We start from the raw sequence: 13,380 nt of genomic DNA, 5'->3' as shown, positions 1-13,380 counted from the left end.
TGTCGGATTTTAAAAAGTTTCGGCGATTTTTTATGCTGTANTTGAGATATCTCAATTGTTGCTCCAGTTATCGTGTACACGGACAGACGGACAGACGGACGGACAGACAGACATGGCTTAATCGATTTCTTTTTTCATCCTGATCATTTATGTATACATTTGTATATATTTATCTCGATTCGTTTTGGCTGTTACAAACAACCGTTATGTGAACAAAATTAATATACCCTTGTGCACAAGTGCGCTCGGGTATAAAAAACTCCGGACTAAATCCTGTAACTTCTGACTAGGAACAGTTGCTCAGTTACTCTCTCAAAAGTGTTCCCACTTACAGGTTTTATGTCAATAGGAACGACTTCCAGTAAGTTCTGACTAAATTCTGTAAACCGGACTGCTATTGGAACAGACTTATTGTAATTGTATCGACAATCGGATACGGCTGGGAATTTTCAGCGAATTAACAGTTGTTGTTGTTGTAGCGGCTACAACAATTAACACAGTAACAACAAGCAGTTCAATTTCAGGAAAGGCTAGGATGCATGTAAGCATCCTTGACAAGTGGAATCGTTCTTTCTTGTAGCTAGCCTCCTGTGTATACATTGCAGAACAACTACCTCCATGGAACAAAATTTGCATCGCACATCCTTATCTTTCCACTATGCGAATATCACACCTTGTTTCGCTACTATGTATGTATATATGTACATTTAACAAAGGAGAATATTCGCGAAGCTTGCCCCGTTTTTAATGACGAGTGACAAGTAAAGGCTTCAACTAGCAACGGCTTCTACTATTAATGGCGTTTCGCACTACTCTACTTTAACAAATTCGCAATTTAGGTTATTGAATATTTTGGCCATCGTTGTCAGCAGACAAGGCCGCGTAAATGCGGCAACCTAACAACAAGGATTTGCACACATTCACGGCGCAATGGCGGCATCAAATCCTTAAACAAACGGCGATGCATGCAATAGCAACTGTTGCAGGTCTTCATTTTTTTGATCCACATACGGAGCAAGATTCTCGTTGGAGAACATGGCAGGACTCGCGTTAAGTGTCGTTGTATTGAAGCAGTGATTCCCAAAGTGGTCCAGGTGGACGCCCCACGAAAATGTATCTGGTTTCGATGTAAAGAACCAAATGGTTGCTTGATAGGCTCCTTATTTAACTTCAATCTTTTGAGTGGTTTATAGTGCTCTTGACGCACTGTTGCACTTACTGTCACTTTGTGTTTTCATACGTGGGAAAGCCTTAAAGACCACCTGCAGACTAAAAAGAACCGGATGCTGGTATGACAATGAGATTTAAGAACTTGTGTCTTTTCAATGCTACAGGATAGTACGCCACGATTACCTTTGTTGAAGAGATTCTATAATGTTGAGTTCCCTGAGACTGAATGGTGGTTTGATTCCATCGCTGAGACCGGACTCACAAATTGTCGAATCCTCACTAATGACTTCAAAACTGACTCTGGGTCATGATCTGAGGTTTTTTTCGAGGTTAATGGAGATAAGCTTCACTTTTCTGTAGGGGATTATGCTTCAGTCTTCCAGGCTGAGGTAATTGCAATACTCAAAGCCATGGACTACGTGGTGAAACATAGGTGAAGGGGAAGGAGTTGACGTGACTGCAGTGACAACCAAGCTGCACTTAAGGCATTGACCAGCCCTCTATTTAAGTACTTCCAATGCAATGCCAATGCAAGTCTCGACTAAAATATGATGGAGATCATAACGAGGTAGTTTTACTCTGGGTGCCAGGTCACTCTGGAGTACCTGGTTATGAGACGTCTGATCATTTGGCCAGAGTTGGCTCAGACTAGGCATTCCTCGGTCCGCAACCAGTTTTAGCACTCCTTCCTTCGGCAGTCGAAACCACCATCAGAAACTGGTGAATACTTCGCTCAGAAATGACTGTGAGGCATCGAAGGAATGCAGGTGGGCAAAACTATGTTGCCTTCACCCTCATAAGGTCTATCTAATTTTTTGCTCTCACTGAGTAGACGACACTGCAGATAACTTGCTGGACTGCTTGGTCACTTCACGTGGCAAAAACACCTGACGTTGATAGGCGTAAATACAAGTCCATTTGCCCATCTTGCCTTGAAGAAGATAAGACGGTGGAAGACTTTTTGTGCTTCTTGCTTGCTTGGTTATTTGTTATCGATTTATTAAATTCGATCTCTTCTCTATTGTCAGTTTCTGAATCAAAAGTTTGGAGTGAAAAACTTTGCCGTTTCGATGTTTTAAGTTTTGTGTTTTAAAAATGTGATAAATATTTTTCGCCTCACTTTAAAACTCGGAGCGATAAAAATAAAAATGATGCCATTAACACAAATAAACTATTTTACATATATTCAACGTGCAAAGCCATGAGTGAGATGAACATTTGATGAGTTTATGGTGAATATAATGTAAATAACGCTGGCGCTCGCAGTGCTCTTAAAAAATATGATGTATTTACGAGCTCTATTTTTAAAAACCTACAAGTGTGTAATCACATTATTTTTATAAATAGAATACAAGAAAATATTTTACTTTTATTTTGGCCACTCTGAGTTTAGATTTTGAATGCACCCGCGATGCAAATTTACATTGTTAGATCTAATTTTCACATTTAATTATTTTACGAGCTTTGGGAATATTTAGAAATGTATCAGCAGGGGGTCCACCGAAACCAGTAAATTTTTGAAAGGGGTCTCCAAGAAAAAAAAAGTTTGGGAACTTCTGGCTCCCTTAGCAAGGCACTGTGTGTGGTTCGTGTGTGTGTTCAAAGCTTTTGTAAGGGAGCTAAGGGAGTGTCAAAACTCTAATGTCACTAATGAGCAGACCTATAATTATTGAATCATGCAATTGGAACATTGTGTACAAATACAAGTGAGATATCTTAGCAATAGACGTCATCCTGGACCACAGCTGCGATCATCTGTTTTTTAGAGTTGCTTATTTTGGTCTAAAGTGCGCTTTTTTGACCTGAGTTGCATTAAATAGTCTCTTAAAACTTGGTAGTATTAGTTGTTCAAATGGTAACATATATGCCCAAAAACTTGAAAAATATTAGATGATTGCTTTTTAAAAATGCTATTTATAAAATTTGGTTTTGATTGNATGATTGCTTTTTAAAAATGCTATTTATAAAATTTGGTCTTGATTCGACATTAGAAATATTCAGCTTATAAAAGTTTTTCACATATGTTTTAAGATTTCAAAGCTTTTAAAATGTACGGTAGAATGCAACAATGTGCTTGAATTTGTTTGCTTCTTCGTCAGCTTATTCGTTTGCAGACTAGAAAAATGGCGAACAGCCATCAAAATACTGATTCAAAATACACACAAATGGGTGCGCGCAGCAAAATTCAGCCCCAATGGTAAGTTCATTTCATCGTGCGGCGACAAGTTAAGAATTTGCGATACATTTTCAGGCGAATGTATGCGAACGTTCACCGGGGGAAGAGGTATGGGACGACAGCTGGCATGGCATCCAGACGGCAATCTGATGGCTTTAGCGTTAAGTTGGAACCGCGTTAAGATATTTGACAAAGCTGAAGGCGAGCTAATACAGTGCATTCGTCGCGGAGAATGATGTTGCATTTCACCCAAGTGTAAATTTCTTGGTGACTGGCGGCGATGACGATACAATAGGATTGGATTTATTAGAAGGTCGGCCAATTTATACACGGTAGTAGTGCACTTTAGCGGAACCATATAAAATACATTTTTTCCTGTATTCAACAGTTGCCCGTTTGGAAATCTAATTTGCATACATTTGATGACAATAGCGCGCAACAAACAAGCCAGTTCTCAAAGAGCCCAAATTGATTTTAGTCATGCAACAGCTCCACATAACTCCGCCATAGACACACCAGTTGCTGGAGTACCAAAAAGCTGTGATGACAGTATTTTAATTGATCCACGACAATCGGTGGCATATGGCATGCGTGATGGAAATTTTCTGGTGCTTGATAGCCAATATACTACAAGAGTGAAACGCTACAAGTGAAACGCTGTGATAGTATTTTTTCTCAAATTTTCATCTTTTATTTGCAGTTACATTAAGAAGCTCATAGAGGACAGAGCGGTTGGTGAGGAAGGTGTCGAGTTACTGCTGTACTGCAACTGGGAAAATCCGCATTTCGCACGTGCTCCACTCGTGTGGAATAGTAGCTTATGTCGAAAGGCTGGTTTTAGTATAATGCAGCATTCGCAGCATACCCTCACTGGCGCCGAGCCGTTGAAGAAATTTTGGATAAATAAACGTGCAAGAAATAGTTCCGATACTAGCACGTCCATATTCTTGTTAAGGGTCATCAAAAAATTCCATGTGTTGTAAATAATAAAGGGAATGCCGGATTATACTAAAGCCAGCTTCCCGACCTAAACTACTATTCCATACGAACACAGAAATATAAATGTATCTAAAACTGAATAACTCAAATCAAATTGGATTGCATTTGCATAATATACCTAATATTGGAATCTGTTTTGATCGTAAAAAATACAACTTGCAATCATTTAGATTATAGTTTTGAAAGAAATTGATTGCAATCGTAAATTATGTAAAAATTGTCAATAACAATCTGCCTAAAATTTCTTTTCCCCATGTAACGGTTATAAAATATAAACGCACTATCTGCATTAACAAAAAATATACATTGGAATATTTAAAATAAACCGATTCATATTTATTTTCTAGTAAGAATTGTTTCTTAATTGAAAGTATTTAATACTAATATAATGTAGTGGTTAATGTTTTAAAATGAATTCGCAATATGTCCGCAGCTCAGGTTGATTTAAAGAAATCCGTTTAAATTTTTCGAATTACATCTACTTGAATACAGGATAGGCAGGGTTGCATACAAATGGTAGTTCCGTAAATATTTAAAATATGTTAGTTCATTCAATATTTGCATCTGGGCCAATAAATAATAACAAATATAGCCGAAAAAAACAAAGTTTCAATTAAAACGAGTTTTTATAACCCCCCATAAAATTCCGATTAATTTTAAATACGAAAATAACGATATTTTTTCATGGAGATTTATTTTTTTAATATACCTTGTTTATACCTACACAAAAACCGGATTAGCAAAAAACCGATTGGACTCAACATATATTTCTTTACAGCATTTATCCCCCTGTCTTTATAGCGCACTCGATAAAGTCTTATTCAAAAGTAAACAAAATTGCTATTTTTAAACGACATTTTTTTAATAAATAATTTGCGCGGTTGACCGAAATGGAAACAAACAATAATTGTAATTTATTATAACAATAATACGAATTTAAAACGGGCTGTATAAAGAAAACCAGCCTATTGTCACTTCACTTTCCAATGGTGCTGATTGCTGCAAGAATTATTTAGCGATTTAGAGCATAATCAACACAATATATGCACATAAATATGTATTATTTCACAGATCTCAGGGTCAGCTTAGAAATACGTTACCAAAATTATATAAAATTTAAGTAGGAATTATTTTTATTTATAACGTAAAAGCGCTATCTGACCCAATCTGATAAGTATATTTCCCCTAAAGTTAACCCATTTTATTTAATTTGTTTCTCGTGAAAATATATATTTTATTTATAATTTTCAGATATGTACATATATTTTAAATTTTTGCTTTAATTTTTGTCTCCTTTTAATATTTAATTAGATACCTTAAGATTAAAATAAGCTTAAAACGAAACAGCACAGCAACCCTTTTCTGTTCATCTTGAGAACACAAAACCCTCTTTTGTTAAAATTCGGCGCTGCACAAAATCCTGGCTTTTATATTTTCCAACAAAATACCACTTCGCAACCCTGGATTTTCACGAAGCGTTTCATTCGGGTCGTAGTTTGGCTACTTCGGGCCATTCGGTGTTGTATGCCATATTGGCTGCCATATTGTTCACACTGTCATCGCCATATTGAACACCCTGTCAACTATCTGTCAACCCTAAGATATCTCACTTGTATTCTTCCACAATGAATTGGAATACGTTCATCAAACGCATGATTCAATAATACAAGGTTCGATAAACTGACAGTTGTCTCTCTCGCACCGCTCCCTTAGCAGTGGCACCGTGTTGCTTCTTTGCAATTTTACATGGAAACAGTGTAGCTTTGTGTGAAATAAAAGTATAAGCTTTTGTGCAATGTCTTTATTTGTATATGCATATGAAGCATATTTAACTGATGAAAACATATGCATTGGATGTTTACATCAGTCTCATAGTAGTCTTATTTAAATTTTGAGTCATTTTGCAGTTTTTATACGGCTAAATAGCATATAAATTACGTAATTCACATAGATATATCAATATTACGTTCAACATTTCGTTTAAAATGCCAGATTTCCTGCAAATACATTAGAATTTACGAAAGGAATTTCACTACTAATTGCCTACTTTGCGTACTTTTCTACTACCATTTTCGAAACAAGGGATTGCATTCTTGCCCTTTCTCTGTCCTCCGTAAATGCAACCTTTTAAGGGAGCTAAGGGAGTGTCAAACCGTCAGCTGTCAATAATTATCTAACTTGTATTATTGAATCGATGCATCAAACGTATGTATTTCTTTCTAATAGGGCATTCGCACGAGGCGATTTTTCAGGCAACTTTTAGTTGAAAGCAAAAATCGCCTCGTCCGAACGGCCTTTCAACTAATCGCTTTCAACAAAGTTGGTCGCCAGCCACTTTGAGCTCGTTCAACTTATTTTCCTTGCAACCCTGTGTTTGTTTACATTCTGTATCGGTGTGGGATATGAAATTGTTCCTTCAGTACGAAATCTATACAAAAAATGTACTTTTCGGCTATAAATTGTATACACTTTTTAATTCGCTCATATATTTTCTTAGTACATTCCCTTCAAGACCAATGATTTTATGGTATTCATGAGAAAGTTTTATTGTTTATGTACATACGTTTACGTATTTTACACTTTTACAAATTGATTCCACGTGCACATGTATTGCATTTAACGCAAATATGTATGCACACATTTTCAGGTATACATCTTAACAAAAAGCATATTTAAGTTATTATTAATGGATAAAAGAGACATTTTCTTTGGATTCAGTACTAAAATTTGAACATTTAATAGAATTTCAAGTGCTTATCAAAACTTACGAGAAGATTTGACCATTTATCTTAATATTATTCAATTTTAATAGTTTTTTGTAAAAATACGCTTTATATTTTAAGAAAAGCCGTACAAATCCAAGGTTCAAACTTTGTGCAACATTAAAAAAACCAACACACTTTCGTAAAAATTTCGATCTGTTTAATTCGATTTCCTAGATTTATTTTGAGTGTGTGATTTTTTAGCCCATTAAATTTTAATATAACTAAGTTTTTTAAGATTTCTTTGATGAAGGTGTTGCTATTTCCTCTATATAAAAAAATCGTCGAACACACTTCGTATGGAAGAAAATGGCTGACATCGTCGACAAAACAAAATTGCCAAGTTCAACGGTAAGTCCCAGCTGCTTTAAACTTGCACTTTATTATACTAAAATTGAATGGGCAAAAAACTAAAGAATATTAATAAAGCTCGAAATTTTCACGACAGTATGTTGGTTTTTGGATGTTTCGCAAAGATTTAATCTTGGGTTTATACAGTCTTTCTTAAAGAATACATTATAGTTTATAAACAGATAATTAAAATTAAAGAATAATAAAATAAATAGTAAAACCTTGTCCATATGTGAGTGCCGTAAAGGTATTATATTTAAGAAAATCTCTTCTTATAACTAACGAAGACTTTGTTTCTATATGAAGCTGACTTTGACATTTTGTTTTAATAAAACTTAGTATCGAAAAGTTTCTTTAAAAATTTGCCTAGGCTATGTTATACTGGTTCGTTCAAGCCATTTTTCAAAACTTACAAAGGTAAATACGAACAGGCGAATTGTGAATTTTCAGAGCTATGTATTTTTAGTCCGGCCGCTGTGGTGTAGTGGTAAGCAGTGCGCGCTTCCACTCATCAGCACCTGGGTTCAAGCCCTGGTCAAAGCAACATCGCAAAAAAATATAGAAAAAAGGTTTTTTCTTAACAGCGGTCGTCCCTCGGCAGGCAACGGCAAACCCCCGAGCGTTTTTCTGCCATGAAAAACAGCTTCTCATAAAAATGCAACCGCCGTTCGGAGTCGGCGTAAAACTGTAGGTCCCTCCGCTTTGTGTGACAACATCAAGGCGCACGCCACAAATCGGAGGAGAAGCTCGGCCAAATACTAACATTTGTGTAAGCGCCAATCTATTATTATTATTGTTATTATTATTATTATATATTTTTAGTATTCATTACAATATTTTACTAAAAAGTACTGCGTAGTAGGAAAGTATATTGTAAATGAAATTCTATCAAACAAGTACAATTGTACCAAAAATGCCAACACTGTTCTGTATACATACTTTTTTTTTCTTTTTTACTTTTTTACTCTTATTTTATCTTTCAGCTTCGCTAAAATCACTTCTACCAACGCTTGGCTTACCAAATTTACGCCAATTAATAAAATTTTGCGATTTAAATTCATTTTCAATAATGTAAATAACGATTCGTGTTGAATCCAAAATCGCCTCGTCTGAATAGGGATGGCAACTTTTTCACTTTCAACTTCTCATTCAACTACGTATTCAACTTTTGTTGCCTGTAAAATCGCATCGTGCGAATGCCCTATAAGTTTATTGCTGTCCCATGCGTTTCCCCAGGGCGCTGTAAAAAATATGTATGTGAGTTAATATTAGAGAGCTGCATGAATGTAGTGGTTGGCATTTAGGAGACAGTCGTTTGTGTTTCACACTGTTTGCTCATTCAACCCTTAGCAAGCAATATGAATGAATGAGTGTGCAGAGAACAGTGAGAACTGCTTTCTTGGTACTAAAAATAAAGACACATGTGCAAAGAGATACAAGAGAGTTGTACTGCCGCCGATGAGTGTGCAAATATCTGACAGTGAATACTCGAATTTGCCTTTTCATAAACGGATGCAAAAGAATTAGAAAAACTGCCATGTAAATATGTATGTTTTACTATGTTTTTTTTAAATTATTTATTAAAAATAATAATATGTATTTCATTGTAAGTAAGAAAAGTAACATTTTTCAATAACTAATTCTTTTTTTAGATGTACTTACATCTTCTGCGTCCATTGCAACGTTTTTGCACGATCACTTTGTAGATATTATTCAGCTGGTAATGAAATGGACACTTGTTGCATGCCATTCAAAACGAAAATGCGTACATTGAGAGTTAGGGTTGACGCGGGTAGGCACTAATCAATAATTTGGAAAGCCCAAATTCTTACATTTGTTTGCCTGCTTCATATTCTTCATATATCTCCCGGTCTTAAGGTCTTAACCTACATACCTGCTAAGCAGACCCTTTAGTAGCTTAAATATGCTTGTATATTTGTGAACTTGCATAAATGCAGTTCCATACAATGCCATTCTGGTGTTGCGTATATACATTTAATACGTACATATGTATGTGTGTACGAAATTCGCGAATATTAAAAAAATGTTTATGAAAAAATCGGCAGGTGAAAAAAATCCAAAGAAGCTGTTCATTTTATTATAGAAGTATTAGTGCTACTACATGCTTCAAACTTGTACGCACTAGTTTTGGAGGGAAGGTATCCTCCTTAACAATGCCAAATTCTCTAAAGGAAATCTTTAAGGTCACGCTCTTACTAACGAAATTGATTATACGGTTTTTATTTTAATATTTGCAATGTTTTTCGTAATAAATATTTTTTGTTAATTTTGTATTANGACACATGTTGTGCAAAGAGATACAAGAGAGTTGTACTGCCGCCGATGACTGTGCAAATATATGACAGTGAATACTCGAATTTGCCTTTTGATAAACGGAAGCAAAAGAATTAGAAAAACTGCCATGTAAATATGTATGTTTTACTATGTTTTTTTTTAATAATTTATTAAAAGTAATAATATGTATTTCATTGTAAGTAAGAAAAGTAACATNAAATTGTTTCATTATTAATTATTGTATAAACAAGCAATTTTTAAGCAAAAAACATAAACGACTTCAATTCTCATATAAAAATTTACGATTATCCCTAATTTCTTCATGATCTGATGATCAGATTTAAACCAAATTAATATGGGACCACCTGTGAGGTTNTATATTATTCAGCTGGTAATGAAATGGACACTTGTTGCATGCAATTCAAAACGAAAATGCGTACATTGAGAGTTAGGGTTGACGCGGGTAGGCACTAATCAATAATTTGGAAAGCCCAAATTCTTACATTTGTTTGCCTGCTTCATATTCTTCATATATCTCCCGGTCTTAAGGTCTTAACCTACATACCTGCTAAGCAGACCCTTTAGTAGCTTAAATATGCTTGTATATTTGTGAACTTGCATAAATGCAGTTCCATACAATGCCATTCTGGTGTTGCGTATATACATTTAATACGTACATATGTATGTGTGTACGAAATTCGCGAATATTAAAAAAATGTTTATGAAAAAATCGGCAGGTGAAAAAAATCCAAAGAAGCTGTTCATTTTATTATAGAAGTATTAGTGCTACTACATGCTTCAAACTTGTACGCACTAGTTTTGGAGGGAAGGTATCCTCCTTAACAATGCCAAATTCTCTAAAGGAAATCTTTAAGGTCACGCTCTTACTAACGAAATTGATTATACGTTTTTTTTTTAAATATTTGCAATGTTTTTCGTAATAAATATTTTTTGTTAATTTTGTATTAAACCATGGCTTAGGTCTTAACAAACACCATATAAATCCAAGTTTCAAACTTTGTACGAAATTTATGAGTATTTGCAGTTTCATGAAAATTGCAATCTTTTCAATTAGTAATCAAAAAAATTCAGCATACGGTTTTATAGCCCATTAAATTTTAGTATAATAATGTTCAAATTTTAAATTTCTTAAAGTCCGTGTAGATTTTTGATTTTTGAAATTGTTTCATTATTAATTATTGTATAAACAAGCAATTTTTAAGCAAAAAACATAAACGACTTCAATTCTCATATAAAAATTTACGATTATCCCTAATTTCTTCATGATCTGATGATCAGATTTAAACCAAATTAATATGGGACCACCTGTGAGGTTGTTGTTGTGTGCAACTCAAAACGACCGCCGTGCTTATTCATACCAAAATTAATTTCGCGGAACCCCGGTGACTTTTCTACGGAACCCACTTCAAGAAACTCTGGTCTAAGGTACATTCATATGTACAATTTATGTATGTAGGATGCAAAATTTTTCTTATCCATGTCTCATTACAAAAAAAAAATATAAAAAGCATTTACTAATCAATATGCATATATACATGTATATTAGGCTGGGTCGATTTTGTATGGGGGAAGATAAAAGGCATATTACCGTATTGTAATAGTAATATTATGGTGTCTTAGGTCTAAGCCAATTGTTATTGGCCACGAAAGATTAATTTAAAACTTATTTTAGCCCGCGAAATTGAATCAATGTGTATGAATTTTGAAAATAAAACTTTGGCTTGTAATATCTATGGAATGCGTTAATTGCTACAAACAGGACGATATATCAAATTAAGGTGCATACGACGTTCATTTCTAGCATTTACACGACTTAGTTCAATGTGTTCATTCTATTTATACAAGCTAGTGTACAATGTGGTGAATATTCATGGACTGAGATGGTCGATGAAAACGGCGGCACAGCTCTTGCGGTGGTGGTGTGATGGCTACCCAAAGATTGCGGCACCAAGGATTGGCAATGCAAATTAGGAGGCGACGAGAGGGTGATGTATGGCCGTGGGTTAATGTGGGTGTAGATATCTTGCCAGCGGTATTTCGCCAAAGCTCCAATGAGGGATAAGTAAAGGCTGCATACACAACTGCTCGCAGAGACGGAAATGTGAAGCTGCACGCAAATACCGATTTAAACCACGCCCAAGAACTTATAGCAAACGTGAACTTTAGTTTGTATGAAAAGTTTTTATTTACACGATTCCGTTCTAGAACTTGCTAATGCCATACAAAGGAAAACGTCTAATTTGATTAATTATTTCGCGCACGAACTAGGCACAAATATAAACAAAAACGAGCTATAAAAAAGGGTTTAAGTTTTTTGTGCACGAGCACTACAGCCGGTCTAATATCAAAAGCGAATAGTAAATAGCTCTGATCCAATACTTTTCGTGAAATATCCTGTAAAACTGTCAAACAGCAAAATTGCTATCTGGAGTGAGAGTAAAAAGTGAGCAACAACAAAAAGTACGGGAACAAAAAAAAACATTTTTCCTGTAAAAACGTCCACCAGTGATTGCTTGACACTTTTCATGATTTTACCAGAACAAAAAGTTCGGGTAAAATCTTGCAACTTCATTCTCTACACAACTCTCCAAAAGTCGCTCTCATTTACAGGATTTTGGAGGATTTCGGAGTACGTGAACATTTTTCATGCAACTTCCTGCAAGTTCGTGTAAAATCCTGTAAGTTCATGCAGTACTATTGGATCAGAGCTAATATGTAATAAGCTGTCAAAAAATGCAAAGCATATATATATATCCAATTGTGTAGACAGCGAGTTGGTAGCAAGCAAGTTGGGCATGCGTTGCCAACAACTCCTAAGAAAAGCTTACAAAGTGTGTACACTAGAGGTAGTTCAAAGTACAAATTCAACAGATACAAAATTTAAGAGATACAAAGTTCAAGAGATACAAAATTCAGAATGAAATGTAGTATGCATAGCTAGCTACAAATTGAGTTATTTAAATATAAGTGCTGCAGTGCTCGCGTAGACATCCTGCCGGCCCTGGCCGCGTTAAGCGGCTAGTGCATCCTTCAGCTCCCCTAGAGCCCTCATTGCCTCGTGAACCAAAATTTTGGTAGACTTGTCCCGATATCTAGCAGTCTGGAATCCGTTCGCCGTGAATCGGACTTTACGGTTCCCTCCGGTTGGCTGGTGTTTGAGGTGCTTGTAGCGCGGTGATATACGCCCTGATCCCCCACGTTGGGGAGAGGCTTTCTTCGCCTGGACGAGGCGTTTGGGGGGCTGCATTGCGGAGTTCGCCCTCGTGCGGCGGGCTGCCGGTGTACCATTTCGGTGCAGTAAGGTGTGGTGCTGTAGAGAACAAATGCGGCAGGTGGTAGTGGACGTGCATTGGGCGGTCGGATGCGAAAGCGCCAGGCAGTTCGTGCGACTGTACGCCTAAGACCGCTGCGCAAACTCGTAACACATGATGCCCGGCGCATAATCGGCATCGTTTGTAGTCCTCTGTTTGCTGTGGCGCTGAACGCGTATTGCGGGTCGTTTCAATCTGCGATATTATGAATTTTCGCGGTGCTGGCTGAGGTGCCTCGGCGCGATCTGTAAAGAGTTTATATACGGAAATTTTTAGTGTTGCGTATACTACTATA

The 13,380-nt window shown here is 36.0% G+C and overlaps 1 protein-coding gene across 3 annotated transcripts; it reads left to right on the top strand.

The window, feature by feature from the left end:
* The first annotated feature begins 3,208 nt into the window (after positions 1-3,208).
* On the top strand, positions 3,209-4,610 carry LOC108362577 (uncharacterized). Of its 3 annotated transcripts, none has more exons than XM_017615608.1 (4): positions 3,209-3,367; positions 3,422-3,659; positions 3,735-3,995; positions 4,047-4,610. In XM_017615608.1, the coding sequence occupies exons 3-4, from the start codon at positions 3,769-3,771 to the stop codon at positions 4,327-4,329; spliced, it is 510 nt and encodes a 169-aa protein (XP_017471097.1). In that variant the 5' UTR covers positions 3,209-3,367; positions 3,422-3,659; positions 3,735-3,768; the 3' UTR covers positions 4,330-4,610. The 3 variants fall into 3 exon arrangements, with proteins under 3 accessions (XP_017471097.1, XP_017471098.1, XP_017471099.1); XM_017615609.1 differs by having other exon boundaries at positions 3,422-3,678; XM_017615610.1 differs by lacking the exon at positions 3,209-3,367 and having other exon boundaries at positions 3,374-3,659.
* Positions 4,611-13,380: the final 8,770 nt, after the last annotated feature.

This window comes from Rhagoletis zephyria, unplaced genomic scaffold (genome assembly GCF_001687245.7).
Source record: "Rhagoletis zephyria isolate East Lansing unplaced genomic scaffold, Rhagoletis_zephyria_1.1 Rzeph_scaffold_01041, whole genome shotgun sequence".
NCBI classification, from domain to species: domain Eukaryota; kingdom Metazoa; phylum Arthropoda; class Insecta; order Diptera; family Tephritidae; genus Rhagoletis; species Rhagoletis zephyria.
Note: the sequence above shows the minus strand (reverse complement) of the source record. Positions and strands in the feature narration are given on the sequence as shown.

Excerpts from the sequence above, each read along its gene's own strand:
- LOC108362577 (XM_017615608.1), top strand. The coding sequence starts at position 3,769 with ATGACAATAGCGCGCAACAAACAAGCCAGTTCTCAAAGAGCCCAAATT. Across the intron at positions 3,996-4,046 it reads ACAAGAGTGAAACGCTACAA|TTACATTAAGAAGCTCATAG; the intron begins GTGAAACGCTGT and ends TTTTATTTGCAG.